This window comes from Lipotes vexillifer, unplaced genomic scaffold (assembly GCF_000442215.2).
Source record: "Lipotes vexillifer unplaced genomic scaffold, Lipotes_vexillifer_v1.1 scaffold514, whole genome shotgun sequence".
Taxonomy (NCBI): domain Eukaryota; kingdom Metazoa; phylum Chordata; class Mammalia; order Artiodactyla; family Lipotidae; genus Lipotes; species Lipotes vexillifer.
In genome coordinates this window covers 1,191,070-1,207,717 of record NW_006789975.1, presented here as the reverse complement: position 1 = coordinate 1,207,717, position 16,648 = coordinate 1,191,070, and the positions used below count along the sequence as shown (strand labels likewise).

Genomic DNA, 16,648 nt, shown 5'->3' with positions numbered 1-16,648 from the left:
ATAAAGGATGGAGCGTGCTTAACTTGGGGACCTCGGGAGATGTGAATTCCTCCTCCTGTAGGGGCTGACCTCTATGGAGGCTCTTCTACCTGTGAGCTTCAGCCCTCTGCCTCCTCAGCCCATTCTGTTTGGCTGGCTTGGCGCAGCCCTCTGGCTGTTGAGGTCATCTCATGAGCCAGGCTTGGCTACTCAGTGTGGTTCAGGAATGACCCTCTGACCCCAGTCAGAATCCCAATCCTGGTCATTTTCTACCGTCCTTCGGGGATTTGCAGAAAGGACATGCAGGGAGAGAACATGCGTGCAAATGAAGCCAACACAAGAAAGCAGGACTGAGATGGATGGAGATTCCTGACTAAAATGGTCTAAACTCCTAAATTTACCCAGCCACTCCTAGACGTCTTCATTAGATAAGCCAATGCATTCTTTCAGTGTGTGCGTGCTTGTGACTCTGAGTGGGATTTCGAAGACTTACAAACACAGAAGTCCCGCTTCATTGAAGGTCTCAGCTTACACACCTCAGGAGAGCTTTCCTGGTCACCCTGTGCTATGGTCTAAATATTTGTGTCCCTCTGAATTCATATGTTGAAATCCCAATGCCAAAGGTGATGGTATGTGGAGGTGGGCCTTTGGGAGGTGATCAGGTAACGAGGATGTAGTGAGATTAGTGCCCTTACAGAGAGACCCCAGAGAGCTCCCTTCCACCATGTGAGGACGCAGAAGTTGGCTGTCTACAACCTGGAAGAAGGTCCTCACCAGAACCCCACCGTGTTTGCACCTGATCTTGGACTTCTGACCTCTAGAACTGTGAGAAATAAATTTTTCTTGTTTACAAGCCATGAAGGCCCCCTGAGGAAGGCTTGCGCTCGACTTCTAGAGAAAGGCCAGCAAACCGCACTGATCTCTCCCAGGAACTTCAAGGGTGAGGAGCCAGTTACAAGATAGGGGGCAGGTATGGGGAGCCCCTGGCAGAGGGGACAGAAAGTACAAAGAGCTAGAGTGGGGAAGAGAGCTCAACCTGTTGGAGGTGGTCAAGAGGGCCCCTCACTCCCCCAGTGCCTTCTCAAGGCTCCTGCGTCCCCTCGTTTCCTCTGTCACAGCAGCACCGGGACTGAGTCTAGCTTCTCTGCCCCCAGGCTGGGGCTCTCCTTCTGGGGTTCTCCCTGTTCCTCCACCCTGTGTGGGCTGTGGGCTTCTCTGGCTGCTGGGGGACAGAGAAGACCACCCAGCCAAAGCAGGCAGGGGGCAGAACCTGCCTCCACCACAAAAACCAGTGTCCTCCTCGAGGCCTTCGATGAATCCAAAATAGCCCACCGCCATGTCTACAGAGACACTTTCAGTCCCCAATAGAAACAGGACTGTGACCAGACACTGTACTCAGATTCAGAGAACAGCACAATGACACCAGCAAAGGCACAGCTGCCCAGAGGGGTCTACCCCTCCCTCCCCTTCCTCCCTCCCTCCCCTGCTTCCTCCTTCCCTCCCTCCTTCTCTCTGGCTGTCTCTGTCTGTCTCTCACACTCACACCCCATACTCTGTGCAGTCAGGAAGACAGGTTCTGACAACAGGAAGTCAGGGGGTACATCCTGAGGTCCCCAAGGGCTTCCTGGAGTTGACCCTGGTGACAGAGGCAACACAGTTTGGGGGTGGGGGCGGCACACAGGGTAGACTGGCACACAAGGAACACGCCCTATGGCAGAATAATAATTATTATTATAACAATATCATACATCCAGGACAAACCCAGCTGCCCCAAGCCAACTGCAAAATCCAAAAGTCCAGTAGCATCTCTGTGGGTAGAGGGAGGGGCTACCTGCCTGCCTGCACCCCCAGGACTTACTCATACCAGCTCCCCGAGGAAGAGCCGGCCCCTCTTCCTACTCGTTGCTGAGGCCTGGCACATGGTGGGGAGGCTGGCACTGCCAACGCCGCCCCTCCGTGTTGGGCACACCTGCAATGGGGGCTAGGCCCACTTCCCCCTGGTGGCCTGGCAGCAAGGGATGGACGAGCAAGCCTGTAAGGGACCAAGTGGTGGCAGCTGTGGAGTGTCACTCCTCTGAGTCCCCTCTCCATCCCCTCCCAGCTCTTCCTGCGGGCCTGCCCGTGGCAGGAAGGGGCCAGGGACACTCATGGCATAGACAGGGCATGCAGAGCGGGCCCATGGCATGCTTGGCCCGCCAGGTGCCATGCAGCCGGCCTGGACAGTTGGGCAGCTGTCAGAGGGCCGAGTGTGCAGTGGAGTCTGAGGGGCTCCCTTTGGGCTGGGCCGCTGATTCAGTCTGTGGTGGGGCTTCCTGGGAGTTGGCTCCTTGGGCAGGCAGCTGCAGAAATTCTGGAAGCACCAGGTCCTCTTTGCGCAGAAGACCCCTCTGGTCATGGGCTCCACTGCTCTGCACCCGGTTCAGTAGCTCCACCAGGCCTGGGGACGGCCACAGAGTCAAGGGGCCCATGGGTGCAGACCCACCTATGCTAGCCTACCACAGTCCTGCTGCCCTTACTATGGCCACAGCCTCCCTGACCCCAGCACCAATGCCCCCATCCCGCTCCCTGTTCCAGCCTTTCTGGTCCCTCAACCCCAGTGGACCCTGTTCCAGCCCCAGTGACATCTAGGCCCCTGCCTCAGCTGAAGGCTCTCTAAGGCCACCCACCCTCAACGGTCCCCAACCCTTCTGGTCCCTAGCCACCATCATCCCCAATGTACCTTCAATGTCACAGGTCTGCCGCTTCCCAGTGATACTACTGGGTGCCTGGGCCAGCGAGTTCAGGGACAGTGGAGGGAGGTGGGCAGCCTTGTCCTGGATTGTAGGCGGGCCACCCCGTGAGAATGTGGCGTTAGAGCCACAACCGGAAGGGGAGGCTGGCGGGCAAAAGAGGGTGCCCAGTCCCTCGCTCACCTGGCTGAGGCAGGGGGATATGTCTCCAGCTTCAGTGATCTTCACACCTGTGGCAGAGAGGGCCACCGTTCCTGTCTGCCTCTCGCCTGGACCCCCTTCCTCTTGGGCCAGAGCTGTCCCTTACGAGCCCCTGGGCCAACGTCCCTTACCTGGGAGACTGTCCAAAACCAATCTCTCGGCCGCCACCGAACTCACTAGCTTCCTCAGATCTAGTGGCTGCTTCTCTCCTGGCTGAGGGGACAGGTCAGCAGCCCGCGGAACAGGCAGCCCGCCCCGCTCCGCCCCTGCCCCTCGGCTACACGGCTCACCCGACGCAGCGCCACCTGTTGCGGGCTCAGGCCGTGCTTCGCCAGGATGGGCTGCAGCGCCTCCTGCAGCCGCTTGGTGGGCTTGGCGGAGATCCGCACCACGCGCTCCAGCGCCGCCAACTCGAGCCTGCGCGGGACCCTGGCGCTGCGGAAGGTCGGAGAGCCCGCCGCGCCTTTCCCCCAACCCACCTGGGACTGGCCGGAGAGAGGGTGGAGCCTGAACTGGGGAGGTGGGACCTCTTGGGGGTGGGGCCTTAGCCTAAGGGGCGGGGTTAGCACCAGGGGCAGGACTTGGAGGGAGAACAGCAGCCAGAACTGGGACCCAAGCGAGTGCTGGGACCCCCGGACCCTAGACTGGAGCGACAGACACTTACTCGAAAGTGATTCTGTTCTCCAGCCGCACTTCCTGGTCCGCCAGCACGGTGCAGTCCTGATCCAGGACCAGGGCCTTCTGCAGGAGCCAGGCAGGGTCTCAAAATTCCTTCTCCTTCCCTCCTCCCCCATCCCCGGGGTCTGAGGGAACAATCATCACTTCCTCCCAGGGCCTCCACTGAGGCTCCCTAAGGGCCAGAGGGAAGGGCCGGTGGTCGGGTAAGCCATAGAGATGCCGACAGAATACAAGACCAGGCTGGATCAGAGCCTAGTGGCAAGAATGCTGGACATGGGGCTTCTCTGGTGGCGCAGTGGTTGAGAGTCTGCCTGCCGATGCAGGGGACATGGGTTCGTGCCCTCGCCTGGGAAGATCCCACATGCCGCGGAGTGGCTAGGCCCATGAGCCATGGCCGCTGAGCCTGCGCGTCCGGAGCCTGTGCTCCGTAACAGGAGAGACCACAACAGTGAGAGGCCCGCGTGCCCCAAAAAAAAAAAAAAAAAAAAAAAAAAAGAATGCTGGACAGACTTGGAAAAGGAACAGAGTTATGAGAAACATGGAGGTGGGGTGGGCACGAAATGGTAATGGGGCTGCTTGGTTAAGGGGCAGGCTTAAGTCCTGGATCATGGGGCCACCTCTTCCTGAGCCAGGTCAGGATCTGCCTCCTGGACAGCTGCCCCTTGTCCCTGAGGCGTGGGAAAACCAACTGTACCAGCTGGACGCATTTCCTCCCTCACCACCTACCTTTGGTCAGCCACCCAGGCCTTGTCCCTTTTTTTTACACTTGTCCACTTCTCTCCATTCCCACCTACTAAGGACACTTCTTGTCTCCTCACTGCAAAAAGGGCTCTTCCCTGCAAGACAGCTGTGAGGCCAGAAGGATGCGAAGTATCTGGCACAGTGCCTGGCACACAGTAGGTACATAAAAGTAGCTGTAGTAATTACCACCCCTGGAGGCCCTGCTGCCTGCACCAGCCCAGGGCTGGGAGGCAGCCTCTCCCAGGCAATAGGCCTGTGCTGTGCTGCAGGGACAGGTGGAGTGTGGGTGGCGAAGTTATATTTAGCAGACATGAAAACCCATCAAAGCTGCAGAGGCTGCCTGGGTGGCCCAAGAAAGTGGGCAGAGCTTCTCTTACTGTGGCCCTCATACTCCCATATATGCTCCAGGCCCCTGAACATGCCCTGCACTTCTTCCCACCTGTGCCTGGAATGTCCTCCCCCCACAGCTCTGCCAGGCAAACTTGTCCTCATCCTCATCAACGGCCACCTCTCCCATGAAGCCTCCTGGGACCAACCAGAAATGCCTTCCTTGACCCAGAAACTCTCTGGAGCTTCAACTCCTCCTCCTGATCACATCCTGCCTGGCTCACCTCCAGCCTTTGGACCTGGAGGACAGAACTCAGCCTGGCTCCCTCTGCCCCCACCTGGCAGGGGCTTAGGACTGTTTATGAATGAAATCCTGACGCAGCTCCCTGGGATACAGCATCCTTCCTTTAGATTTCCCCTTATTGGATGGTTTAGTTTAAGTGAATTTTGCCCTAGCCTCCTCTTTAAAGTTATGCTAGTTTGTACCTAAAGGAAAGTTTTTCATAGGTTGGGTGCAGTTGGGTGCCCCTGGTGGCAGAGGAAGTAAGGGATCCCCAAATGGCCATTTCAGGGATGGGCAGTCTGAACTCTGGGAGTGACAGGGAAAAACTCAGCTCCAGCAGTGGTTTTCCCCTACTCTTCCTCCCAGAGACTATCACAGTGAGGATGATGGCTGAAGCTGGAAACCAGGATGGGAATGGGGTGGGGACAGGATTTTCATGGGATGAGAGTGGATATCTGAGTTTGAGTGAGGAGTTGATGCTGGGTTGATTTGGAGTTGGGCATGGGGCAGGGGGCTGGAGTTAGGAAGGGGGTGGGGATAGGGGATGGGGTTGGAATTAGAAGTGGAATTGGTGTTGGGGTCATGGCTGAGCCGAGACAGGAATGGGGGTGGGTTCAGGATCAGAAAAGGAGTTAGAGTTGGGGAACAGGCCAGGTTCGCACCTGCTCGTTGCCCACCAGGTAGACCTTGATGTCAGGTAGAGAGAGGCCTCGTTTCTCACAGATGCCTTCCAGCATGTCACGGATGGTGAGGCCAGGTCGGGCCAGGGCCAAGGAGGCTGTGCCATCAGGCAGGTACACGCAGCAATACTTCCCTGGTCGGCTTTCACTCTCACCTTCTGAGCTCCCAAGGCTCTTCCGGTGGCTCTGATTCAGAGCAGGTGATGTGTACACATGCAAGGACACACAGACAGGTACACAGACAACGTAAGCTCACTGGGGCACACACAGGCATACACATGCCCAAGGGCACACTTGTAGGCAGGCAGGATACATCCTCCTACAGGAATACATGTATGCTCACCCAAACGTATGGGCACCCAGAGACAGGTCCACCCACTGACTGCTACACACGTGCTGTACACACCTGGGCACCCACATGTGCACACACATCAGCTGAAGAGGATGTGCACCCATAACATGCATGGGGCCCAATGTGGTGAGGACAGGAAGAAAGTGAGGAGGCTGAGTGGTTGGCCATGTGGATCAAGTGGAGGATGCAGTGGGGCCAGTGACTTGGAATGAGGGTGGCCACACAAAGGGGCCTGAGTAGTGGCCCGAGCCCACACCACGTCTCCCCCAGCAGTGGGCTCACCTCAGATTTGCTGCTGACAAAGGCAAGAAAGCCGAGGTCCAGACTGGCAGAGGAGTTGAGGGACCCCTGGGACTCTCGGCGCAAAGCTGAGTTTGATGCGCCGCCCCCTAGTTCTAGGGGAGAGGGAGAATGAGCAGGACAGCCCCTACCCCAACCCCTCTGCCGGGGCCTCTCCCCAGCCAGGCGGACCCTGTTGGAGCCCTTTACAGGGTTCTAACGTGGTTTGGGTTCCTGGAAGCTTCGCTGCTGAGGGGGGCTTCCCAAACTTCTGGGGTCTAGCGTGGGAACCGAACCACCAGGGGAACATGGGGGTCACACGGACCTGCATTTCGATTTTCACAGTCTTAGACACTGCGGGACCAGTAGGAGGAAGGGGGTGTTCTCCAGGCTGGCCCAGACTCCCGACCCCGCTCATCTCTGCGGCCCGCTCCTGCCCTCACCCCTGCGGAAGGACATGCGGAGCGGGCGGCCCCCAGGGCCCTCAGCAGGAGGCAGCTGCCCCAACTCCTCCACGCCCAGCGGCAGCGACTTTCCGGGCTTCAGCTTCGGCTTCTGCAAGATACAGGGAAGCCACTGGCACTGGGCCGGGCCCCACCCGCAGGCAAACCGTGGGCACACCCTCGCAGATCTGCACCCGGTCGCCTGCCGCCACAGGCCGTCGTCCGCACCTTTCTCGTGGTGTCAGGGCTGCCAAGGCGCGAGGAGCCAGGTTCCCGCAGGGGCCGACCCTCGGCCTCCGCAAGGAGGCACTCGCGGTACAGCGGGGATTTGACGAAGCGTGCATAGCTGTCAAACTTCATCAAGTTGAAGATCTGCGGAACCGGCGCCAGGGCGGTGAGCTGGAGACGGCGCTCTGCGAGCCGCCAGAGTCCCAGACCCGGCCCTGGGGCTTGGCGGCGTCCCCAGCCTAGGGAGCGAGCCCCTAGCCCTTCCTTGCTTCAGGTCCCGCCCCTAGCCCCTCCTTCACTGTCTCCTCTAGTCTCACCTCTGACCCGCGCCCTGCCCAACGTTTAGCTGGGTCCCAGCATCCAGATTTGCACTCTTCCCCACCCCATCCCCACCATCTCTGCCACTCAGGGTCCGCCGCTGGATCTGGCCCTGCCTCTGCTCCACCGAGCTCCCTTCCAAGGCGCCGCCCCTTATCTCCGGCCGCGCCTCCAGGACCGCTCACCTGAAGCTGCTGTGCCCGGAACATGTCCGGTCGGGGCTCTGCCAGCACCTCCTCGCCGAGCCAGGCCTGCCTGTCGATGTTCACAGGGCTCAGTGCCTGGCTGGATAGAAACTCCTGGTAGATGTTCCGGGCCTCCTGAGCTAACTGGGGCAGGACGGACAGGAGAAGGTCAGGGGCATGGCTCAGGCCCTGGTCTCGTCTCGCCACCTCAGTTCCCCCTTCTCCCCACCTGCTGGGTGTCGCTGGCGGGGATCTGCTGGAAGCGCTCGCAGGCCTTCCAGAATGTCACGTTCTCAGCACTGAACTCCTTCTTCAGGAACTCCTGGGGGTGGGGAGAAGGAGGCACAGACACAGAGGTGAGACACAGAGACCCAGTCAGGGGATGTGGTCCAAGAGATTGGTATAGAGAGAGGGCCAAGAGGCCAAGCCAGACAGATAGGGTCAGACAGACAGATGGGATGAGATCCGGAGGCACAGAGAGAAAATAAGACGCAGAGAGAAGGAAACTTCCCAGCTGCGAGAAGAGTAAGAGAGTGCCAGAGAAAGGCCAGATGAGGCAGCTGACAGAGGAGTCCCACTCTGGCCAGGCTGAAACTCCATCCGTGCCCTCTCCCACGCCCCCCACCCTTCCCCCCATGGTGGCCACTGCCATCCACCCTTCCTATCCCACCCCAGGGCTTACAGTGAAGTAAGCCAGGCCCAGCGGGTCCTGCAGCAGCCGCTCGAAGGACAGGCCCCAGCTGGCCACAGGATGCTCCTCGGTGGGGAAGGGGCTGCTGGGGCCACTGGGAAGGCTGTGGATGCTGAGGGAGCTGCCTCGGCCCTCTCCCTGGCCCTGGGGCCCCGCCATGCTGCTCAGCTCTGCAGGGAGATGGACAAGTGCAGCTGAGCCCTGCAGCCTTCCCCAGCCCCTGGCCCAATCCCATCTCAGGTACTTTTCCTGGAAAGACAGCAAATGGCAGGGGTATCCCCATGCTGTTTCCACATACACCCCCCTCAGCCCCCACCCCCACACCAGCCAGGCTTCCTCCACATACTCTGTCACTTACCTCCATCTGAGACAGCCACAACCTACAAGAAACCCGAGGTAGAAAGTCAGAGTAGAGCCCAGGGTGGATTCTCAAGGGATAGTTCTAGGCCCAGCCCCCAGGACTGGAGCTGTGTTCTCTGCCTGGAGGGCCACACTGGGCATTCTCAGCCAGGTCACTGCTTGCTCAGGGTTTTGCTCAGGCTGCCCCTGGCTCCCCTTCCATCATGTGCCAACCACTGTGTGCACTGGGACTTATACCAGGTACACCCCAGTCACCCCTGTTGACCCCCAGCACCCACTGGGTGAGCCTGGGTGTAGAGCATGGTGGGTAGGAACACAAACTTTTAATCTTGTCTCTGCCACTTACTAGTTGTATGACTTTGGGCAAGTAACTTGTTTGTCTCCATCTGTAAGTGAGGGATGATGATAATAATAGTTAACTTACTTCCTAGGCCTGCTGTGAGGATCAAATCAGTTTAATATATTTCCAGCGTCTAGAATAGTGGCCAGCATGTGGCAGGTGTTATAGCAATGTTTGCTGTTGTCTTTGAGGAAGGAGAGGTGTCTGTAACTGATGATGTCCTTATTGCAACTGCCTCCTCTTGGAAACACCCCACCATAGGCAGGGCATAGGATGCTATTTTATAGTAGAGAGCAGTGGTTCTCAAACTTTAGTGTGCATTAGAATGATGGCAGGGGGGAACCTCCAGAGATTCAGTTTCAGGAGAGCCTAAGACTCTCCATTTCTGACAAGATCCCAAGCATTGATGCTGCTGGTTATGGACTACCCTGTGAGGAGCTGTAGAGGCCAATCCCTTCCTCTGCGCATCACCCCTTCCCCCACATGCACAACTCTGACTTCTCTGGGAATCCCAACCATTAGTGAAACAGAAAAACCCTCCTTTCAAAATGACTCTTGCAGTGGTTTCCCTCTGTCTTCCTACCTTCCTAGCAAATCCTCCAGCTTCCTCATCATCTATACACACAAGGTGGTCTCTACCCCTCTCTGACTCTGTTCTGGGCCCTTTCTTCCTCCCACATCTCCCCAGCTTCAAACACACATAGCCAACTTCCTGCTGACATCTCCACCCAAATGCCCCACAAGGCCTTCCAACTCAGCCAGTCCCAAATGGAAGCCACCTCTGCCACCACCAAAGCAGGGCATGGAACCAACTTCCCTGAATCTGGTTTTCCTCCCATCACCTGGGCCCCTAACACCAGGGCTTGACTGATCCCCAGTTCCTTCCTCCCTCTCACCTTCTACATTTTCACTAGGTCCTGTCACAGGAGATTCTACCACCTATCCCTTCGTTCCATCCCTACTGGAAACAAGTCTGCAAACATCTCCTCCCCAGGAAGCTTCTCCCTGCCCTCCAGGCTGGAATCTCCCTCTCTGTTCCCTAACCTGGGAGCACCCGGGTCACACATCTGTGGGCCAGAGCTGGCCTGCAAATAAGTAGGACATTATTAATATCAGAATGTTTTTGGTTTTTTTTAACTTTAAAGGGGTTTCCCACATATGAAAGTCAGGAGTTTTACATGAAACCCCAGCTTTCTGCCCCAGCCACCTTGAGCTTCTTCCCAGCATGGCAACCTTGGCTGGCCCTGAGCAGCAACCGCTTTCCCTAGAAGGGGTTCACACTCTCCTCAGAGATCTCTGGGGCCAGTTTGATGCATTTATGTTATTTATGGAGGCAGGCCCCAGACTACCTGAGTTCACATTTGTGCTGTGTGACCTTGGGCAGAGTACTTTACCTCTCTGTGCCTTAGTTTCTCCCTCTATACAGATGGGGCAAATAACGGTCAGGACTTCAAAGGCTTGCTGTGATTAAATAAGTTAAATATACATAGAAAGAGAACTCATAACACTGTCTGGCATGTGGTAAATATTCAAGGAACATTACTATTATTGTTGTCACATTAGTATTGGTGTCTGGCCCTGCTTCAGATTTCAATTTTGCCAAGCCCTGTGGTAGAGGGAAGAACACAGGGATCGGGTCTGTCAGACATGGATTCAAATCCTAGCCCTGTCCTTTTCTAGTTTTACAACCTTGGGCCCCTCCCTGAGCCTGCCTCCAAGCTGGAGCACGGGGCTAAGACATTATGGAGGAGGAGGGAAAGCTTGTGCAGAGGGAGGCTGGATGTGGAGCCACCCTGCACGCCCTCCTCTGGGTGCCCCAGCCTTCGCCCTCCCGCCTTTGCACTTGCCCATCTCACAGCTTCATGGGAATTCTCTCCCGGGGCTGCAGGACAAAGTCTCAACTCCTGGGGTGTGTGAAGGGGACAAGTTGAAGCCAAAGGTCCCTTCCAGCTGTTCTTTCCCTTTCCTGGCAGCTGCCCTCATGCCTGCACCTGCCTGTCCCACGTTCTTCCTCCCCAGGCTGCTCTGTGGCTGTTCCCAGTCTTGGTTACTGCCTTCCGTCCAGGTCTCCAGGAACCATCCTGACTTTCCCCTCCCACTCCACGGTGGCCACCTGGCCCTCCCTCTTCCCCGCACCCAGCACACCCGGGCCTCTCTCTGGCCCGCCCTCCAAACCAGGACTCAGCCTCTCCCTTGCTCAGGGCTCTCCACTGCACTTTTCGTGTGTCGGAGGGTGGGGCACGGGATGCTCTTGGGCAGCCCAGGACCCCAGGGAAGGCAGAGGGGCCTGGGCTTGGCTTCACTCCTATTTCATTTTGTTCTTTACATCCTGTTGAATGGATTGTGCCTTTATGTGGGGCTGGCTCCCAGGCCCTCTTCTGGCCCCACTCCTCACTCTGGGAGGCAGAGCAGTTGCTGGGTTACCGCTGAAGCTCTGCCTGAGCCTGACTAATGAACCCCTTCAGCCTCCCCCATTGCCCTCCCTCTCACCTCCACCCTACAGTTCATCAAACTTCTATTTTCCCCACACCCCTTCACACTCCTGCTTCCTGCTTTACTGTTTCCTCTGCCTGGTATCTGCTCCTGCTTCCCCCACCCTACGGCTCTCCAGTCTCTGCCTGTTGACATCAGTCTTCCCTAAACACCAGTTGCCCCGAATCCCCCTGCCCACCACACTGCTGCCCACCTATTTGTAGGCCTCTCCCCTACCAGCCTGTAGCTCCTGGAGGGCAGGCCTGTACCGCAGGAGGGAATCAGCCTGAACTCCCTCCTCAAAGAGCACCCTCTTTGCCCAGGTGCTCCCAAGCAGCCACAAGGGCCCAAGTTGCCCTCCCCTGCCCTCACAGGAGGCGCTGGCACCCCCTTTGCCAGGGATGCTTTGACTCCGAATGCCCCATGCATGTCTTCCTGGGCCCCTCTTGCTCCACTAGATATTAATAACCTGGTCTGAGACAGGACGGAGATCCAGAGGTGGCAGGGAGCAGGGATGGGGTCCAATTCCAGATTGACCATTCTGAGGCAAGTAACTTCCCTTCTCTGGGGCTCAATTTCCCCCTGGGTAGCATAGGGCTCAGCATTCCCAACCACCTGGAGCTGCCAGGAAGGGTGAGTCAGCGGGCCCCCATTTGTGAATGTGGCAGGTGTGCAGCAGGGATAGTGGCATGCTGCTGCTGCCGCTGCCTGGGGCTCTGATCTGCCCAGGCTCCTGGGTCTGGGGAAGTTGTGCTGAGCAGGGCTGGCCTTGCCCCACCCTGGCTTGCCTGAGAAGAAGTGGTGAGTGAATGGGAGAAAAGGGGAAGAAAGGAGGAGGAAGGGTGCGGTGGCCAAGAGGCAACCCCAACCCATGGTCTGGACTCAGTTTGCCAAACATTTTCCCTTGGAAATGGGGCCTGGGGGAGCCACTGGTATCTGAGAATACAAAGATGAGGGTGACCCGACATTTCCTGAGCTCTCCGACGGAGAGAGAACATGGACGGCACACATCCATGTCACACATCCAACCTCACATCCTTATCCTGTGTGGCAGGTATTATTACGCCCATTTTACAGATATGGAAACCTTGGCCCAAAGAAATCACACAGCTGCGAAGTGCCTGAGCTGAAATTAGGGCCAAAGTGTGCCTGACTCTGGAAACCTAAGGTCTCCCCTCCACTGATCTGCCTTCCTGGGTGAACAGCAGACGTACCGGGGACCTAGGAGCCCCAGGGCCGCAGCCCTTGTGGCATAGATGGACAAGGTCGATTGGGGTAAAGGGCCCAGGGGCTCCTGGATGAATTCTGCCCCCTGGAGGGGTGACTTCGAAGGGAGGGCTGATTTACTGAGCATCTTCTGGGCTCGGCCCCCTATATCATCATCTTATTTCATCCTGGCTTGGGGTGACTGAGGCCCAGAGATCCTCTCTGGGTAGATCCACTGAGAACCCTGGCTGCCTGGCTCTTCAGCCTGAGTCATCTTTGTGGAGCTGGCCTATGGCCCTGAGCTGGACTCCAGGAACGTAGGCCAAGGTACAGTGGGCTCTGCTTTGCAGGTCTTCCTGTGCAGGGAGACTAACTGGGCACCCTGAGAGTGACAGGATGCAATAACTGCTCCTCTCCAGGCTTTAAGCTCGCCAGCCCTTGGGCCTTGTCCCTGTACACACATTCTGTTTCCCTGTGTGTAGGCCTTTCCCAATGCTGTTCCCTCCTCCAGCTGGCACATCCTTTCAGGACATCTTCCACACCAACAATGCACGAAGTGAGTGGAGAAGTTTGTTCTCCCTCCCGGTCTTCCTCAAGCTTTCTCTATTCCTGACCTACCGCTCTTACCCAAACCTTAATTTTATTCTGGTATTTGCGCTTGTGCCTTTTGTGCCTTGCCAGACCAGGAGCTGTTTGAGGGCAGGGCCTAGGGCGATGGGCCTCGGTCTTGATGCCTGGGACAGGGCCAGCACTGAGCAGGCCCTAAGGAGGGATTGTTGAATGAATGCATGAGTGAACAAATGAAGTGGCAGTTGGGACTGTGTGAAGGCATCTCGGGGAGGGAGGCTGGGAGCCATCTGTAAGTGACAGGTTTCATTGCAACCCCCTGACAAGCTGCGTGGCAGAAAGACGAGGCTGACAAATGAAGTTGCCTCAGCAGGGAATGACGGTGGTGGTGGTGGGTGGGGTTGGTGGCAGGAGGAGGTGGGGGAGGACGGAGCCAGGCAATTCTAGGAGCTGGAGGAGACCTGGCATCGAGTCAGATTGGCCTGGTTCAAATGCAGGTCCCTCTCTTGCCAGCTGCCCTCAGCACGACATGTACTCCTTTGAACCTCCCTCAGGAGGTAACTCATGGAAGGAGGCTGACAGCTGGCCTACATCTATGCACATCCGATGCAGGTCTGTCCCTCCCTGTCTCAGTTGAGCGTGGCCTCAGAAGGCTGCCCGATGGCCAGCAAGTGGCCAATCTGTGACCCTCGGGATTCCAAGAGGTGGCACAGAGTTCAGAATGGGCCTGGAAAGGGCAAAGATAAACCTGTGTGTGAAAATCCACTGAGAAAAGCCAGGGTGTCCGTGGGCTTACAGGGCTCGGGGTAGAGCTTGGGGGCCTTCCCTGCTCTGAATGACTCTTGAGTAGAGAAGCTATAGGTTGATGTGGGATGGGCAGAGGCTGGGTCTGTCTCTGGGCCCCCTCAGCTGCCCTGCAGTTCTGGGCACTGCTCAGAAGCAGAAACCCAGTTGCCCTCTGGGGTGGGCGTGGGAGTGGGCGTGTTCCTCCTTGGCCTGGATGCTTTGGGAGGGGTGAGCCAAGCATCATGCCTGCAGGGAGTGTGAGGCCCTTGGATGCTCGAACTTCCAAAGTCACTTTGATGGTAGAGATAGTGAGGTGGGGGACATGGCCAGCTTGGAGGGATTTGCCTCTCTCCTGCCCAATAAAGAGATGCTGGAGGAAGAGGTATGGAGACAGGTCTTGGGAATTAGGAGGAGGAGTAAGGGTGGGGAGTGGCTCAGCTTCTTGGTGAGGCAGGGGATCCTTGAAAAGGGGCTGAGAATGAAGGGGGGCATTGGGCTGACATTTATGGAACCCCTACGGTGGGTCAGGGGGCTCATATTCATTATTCCATTTAATCGTCTCAGCAAGCCTTTGAAATCCGTTTCAAACTCCTCCTTTTATAGATGAAGAAGAAACTGAGGGTCAGAGAGGACCCTCTAGTAAGGGACAGCAGAGCTGAGATTAGAACCCAGGTCTCTCTGGACCCATTGGCTTTGTCCCACAGTACTAGGCTGGGGCTGGGTAGGCGACTAGGACACTGGACTTTCTGGAGTTTTTAGGAGGGGCTGGGACTCTGCCAAGTGGGCTGGTGTCCTAGGGAGAGAAGAGAAGACCGACACAGCCAGTTCCATCTGCTGAAGCGGGTCTCTTCAAGGGCAGCTCTCACCTGGATGCCAAGCAGCCAGGGAGAGGATTTAGCAGCAGCCAGGGGCACCCTAGTGCTCAGCTCCCCCCACCCGTCCTAGTAGCCTAGGAATAGAATAGACAGAAGCTGTGCCAACCGGGCCTGACCCTGCTGACCCATCCCAGGCTGCCCAAGGACTGCTAGTTCTGGCAGGAAGCCTCTGGAGTAGGTCTAGGGGGAGGGCAGTGACCCATTAAGGGCTGCCCCTTACCTGACCTTGGGCGTCAGGACACTGGGTGAGGGAGGGGGCTGAGGTTAAGTGAGGTATGGGGGCTTGGGTCCCCGTAGGGGTACACAGGAGGCAAAGGGCATGCCGGGACTCCCTGCTACCCTAGGATGCAGGCAGCCCCAGATGGTGCCAAAGTAGTAGGTAAAAGAGCAGTGGGGACTGGGCCAGAAGCCTATGCCTGCTCTCCTCTGGCCTCATCACCGGAGTGGCCCCAGGTCCCCATCAGAACCATCTGGAAGGTCCTGGGATGAGGGTGCCAGGTTCTACCACCTGCTGCTGCCTCTCCCCAACTTCTCCCGCCCGCTGGCAGCATGCAGGCTCTAGCCCAGCCCTGCCGGGTGTGCCTGTTGGGCTCCACCCTGGGTGTGCCCACCCCCTCCCTGTGGGTCTGGCCTGGAGCCCGCACTCACCATGCGTCCGTTGGGGACGCCCAGGTGCTTGGGCTTCCCTGGCATGCCGCTGCTGTTCACGGGTCCCCACTGCGGGGGGCGCCCACCATGGGGACTGTGGGCAGCGCTGGCCAGAGCCTGCACGGCGAAGGGCAGGCAGCAGAGAGAGAGCCCAGCTCCGCTCCTGTGGGCCCTCACATCCTGAAACACCAGCTCACTACCTCTTTTCTCTTCCACAGGAAGTGTCTCTATAGAAACCGAACCACAGAAAGAAGCAAGGTCTAAGAGAGCGAATGCTTCTTCCTACACACACATACACACACACACACACACACACACACACATGTGCGCGTGCGCACGCACACATTCACACGCACATACACATGCTGCCAATGCACCCTTGGCAGTGCCCCATGCAGGCACCAACACACAGCAGAGGCCTCTGTGTGCCCAACAAGGAGCCCAGCCTGGTCTGGCCCAGCCTGGGGAGTTCCAAGGGCACATCTGGGCACACAGAAGTACACATTCACACACCTAGGCAACTTCATAGACCCTGCAGGGGCTACCATAGACACAGGGACATGTGTACTGTGATGTGAGTGTCCATTTGTGTACTTTACTTAGCACATACCTATCCCACACCGGCTGCGTGCTTGGCATGTGCACACTCAGCACCCCTACCCCTGGCAGTTGTGCACGTGCAGTTACTACCTCTGTCCTGAGACATCTCCAGGCTGTCCTTTGCAGGCCTGTTCCTGGGTGTGGACAAACAGATACATTGCATGCATGGTCATGCACACACAGACCCTTCAGGTGTACAGGTTAGAAACACACAGGTTCTCCCTCGTCAGGAACACCTGAGCATTCGGTCATATGTATGCACAGCCCTTCGGACATGTGCATGTGACAGGCACACCTGCCTGTCACGTAGGAACACAGGCACATATGAAATCAGACACCCCAGTGATATGTGCAACCAAATATGCACACGCTCGCCCACCTGGGCAGGGAACAGATCAGGTGCATCTGTGCCCAAAGACATGTGTGCGTTTATAGTCATTCACATAAAAGTCCCACCTTGGTGTAGTACTGTCGACTGAAGAGGGACACCCTGCTTCCTCAGCCTGGCCCAGTCGTCAGTTGGCCTCTTTCTTACATGTGCATGTACCCACTATGGGACTTGTATTTTACCTAAGTATGGGCTTACTTAGAGCCTCAAGTCACCCACCACTCCAGTTTGGACCCCTCTTTCTACAAGGATAAGGTGACACCCCTCTTTCATATTCTACCCTCTACTCCAC

General features: G+C 57.2%; 1 protein-coding gene across 1 annotated transcript; it reads right to left on the bottom strand.

Annotated features, from left to right (window-relative positions):
- Positions 1-2,213: 2,213 nt before the first annotated feature.
- Positions 2,214-15,413, bottom strand: RGS14 (regulator of G protein signaling 14). Its single transcript, XM_007463094.1, has 15 exons — positions 15,369-15,413; positions 8,473-8,494; positions 8,106-8,284; positions 7,653-7,745; positions 7,424-7,567; positions 6,921-7,064; positions 6,693-6,804; positions 6,253-6,365; positions 5,601-5,804; positions 3,574-3,647; positions 3,200-3,326; positions 3,041-3,122; positions 2,893-2,938; positions 2,699-2,814; positions 2,214-2,416 (listed from the first exon to the last, which is right to left on the bottom strand). Exons 1-15 carry the CDS (start codon positions 15,411-15,413, stop codon positions 2,214-2,216), a joined length of 1,704 nt encoding a protein of 567 aa, XP_007463156.1.
- Positions 15,414-16,648: the final 1,235 nt, after the last annotated feature.

Coding starts and splice junctions, on each gene's coding strand:
- RGS14 (XM_007463094.1), bottom strand. CDS start 15,413: ATGCCAGGGAAGCCCAAGCACCTGGGCGTCCCCAACGGACGCATG. Junction 7,065..7,423: donor TCCGGGCACAGCAGCTTCAG/GTGAGCGGTCCT, acceptor CCGGTTCCGCAG/ATCTTCAACTTGATGAAGTT. Junction 2,417..2,698: donor GCAGACCTGTGACATTGAAG/GTACATTGGGGA, acceptor GGCCGTCCCCAG/GCCTGGTGGAGCTACTGAAC.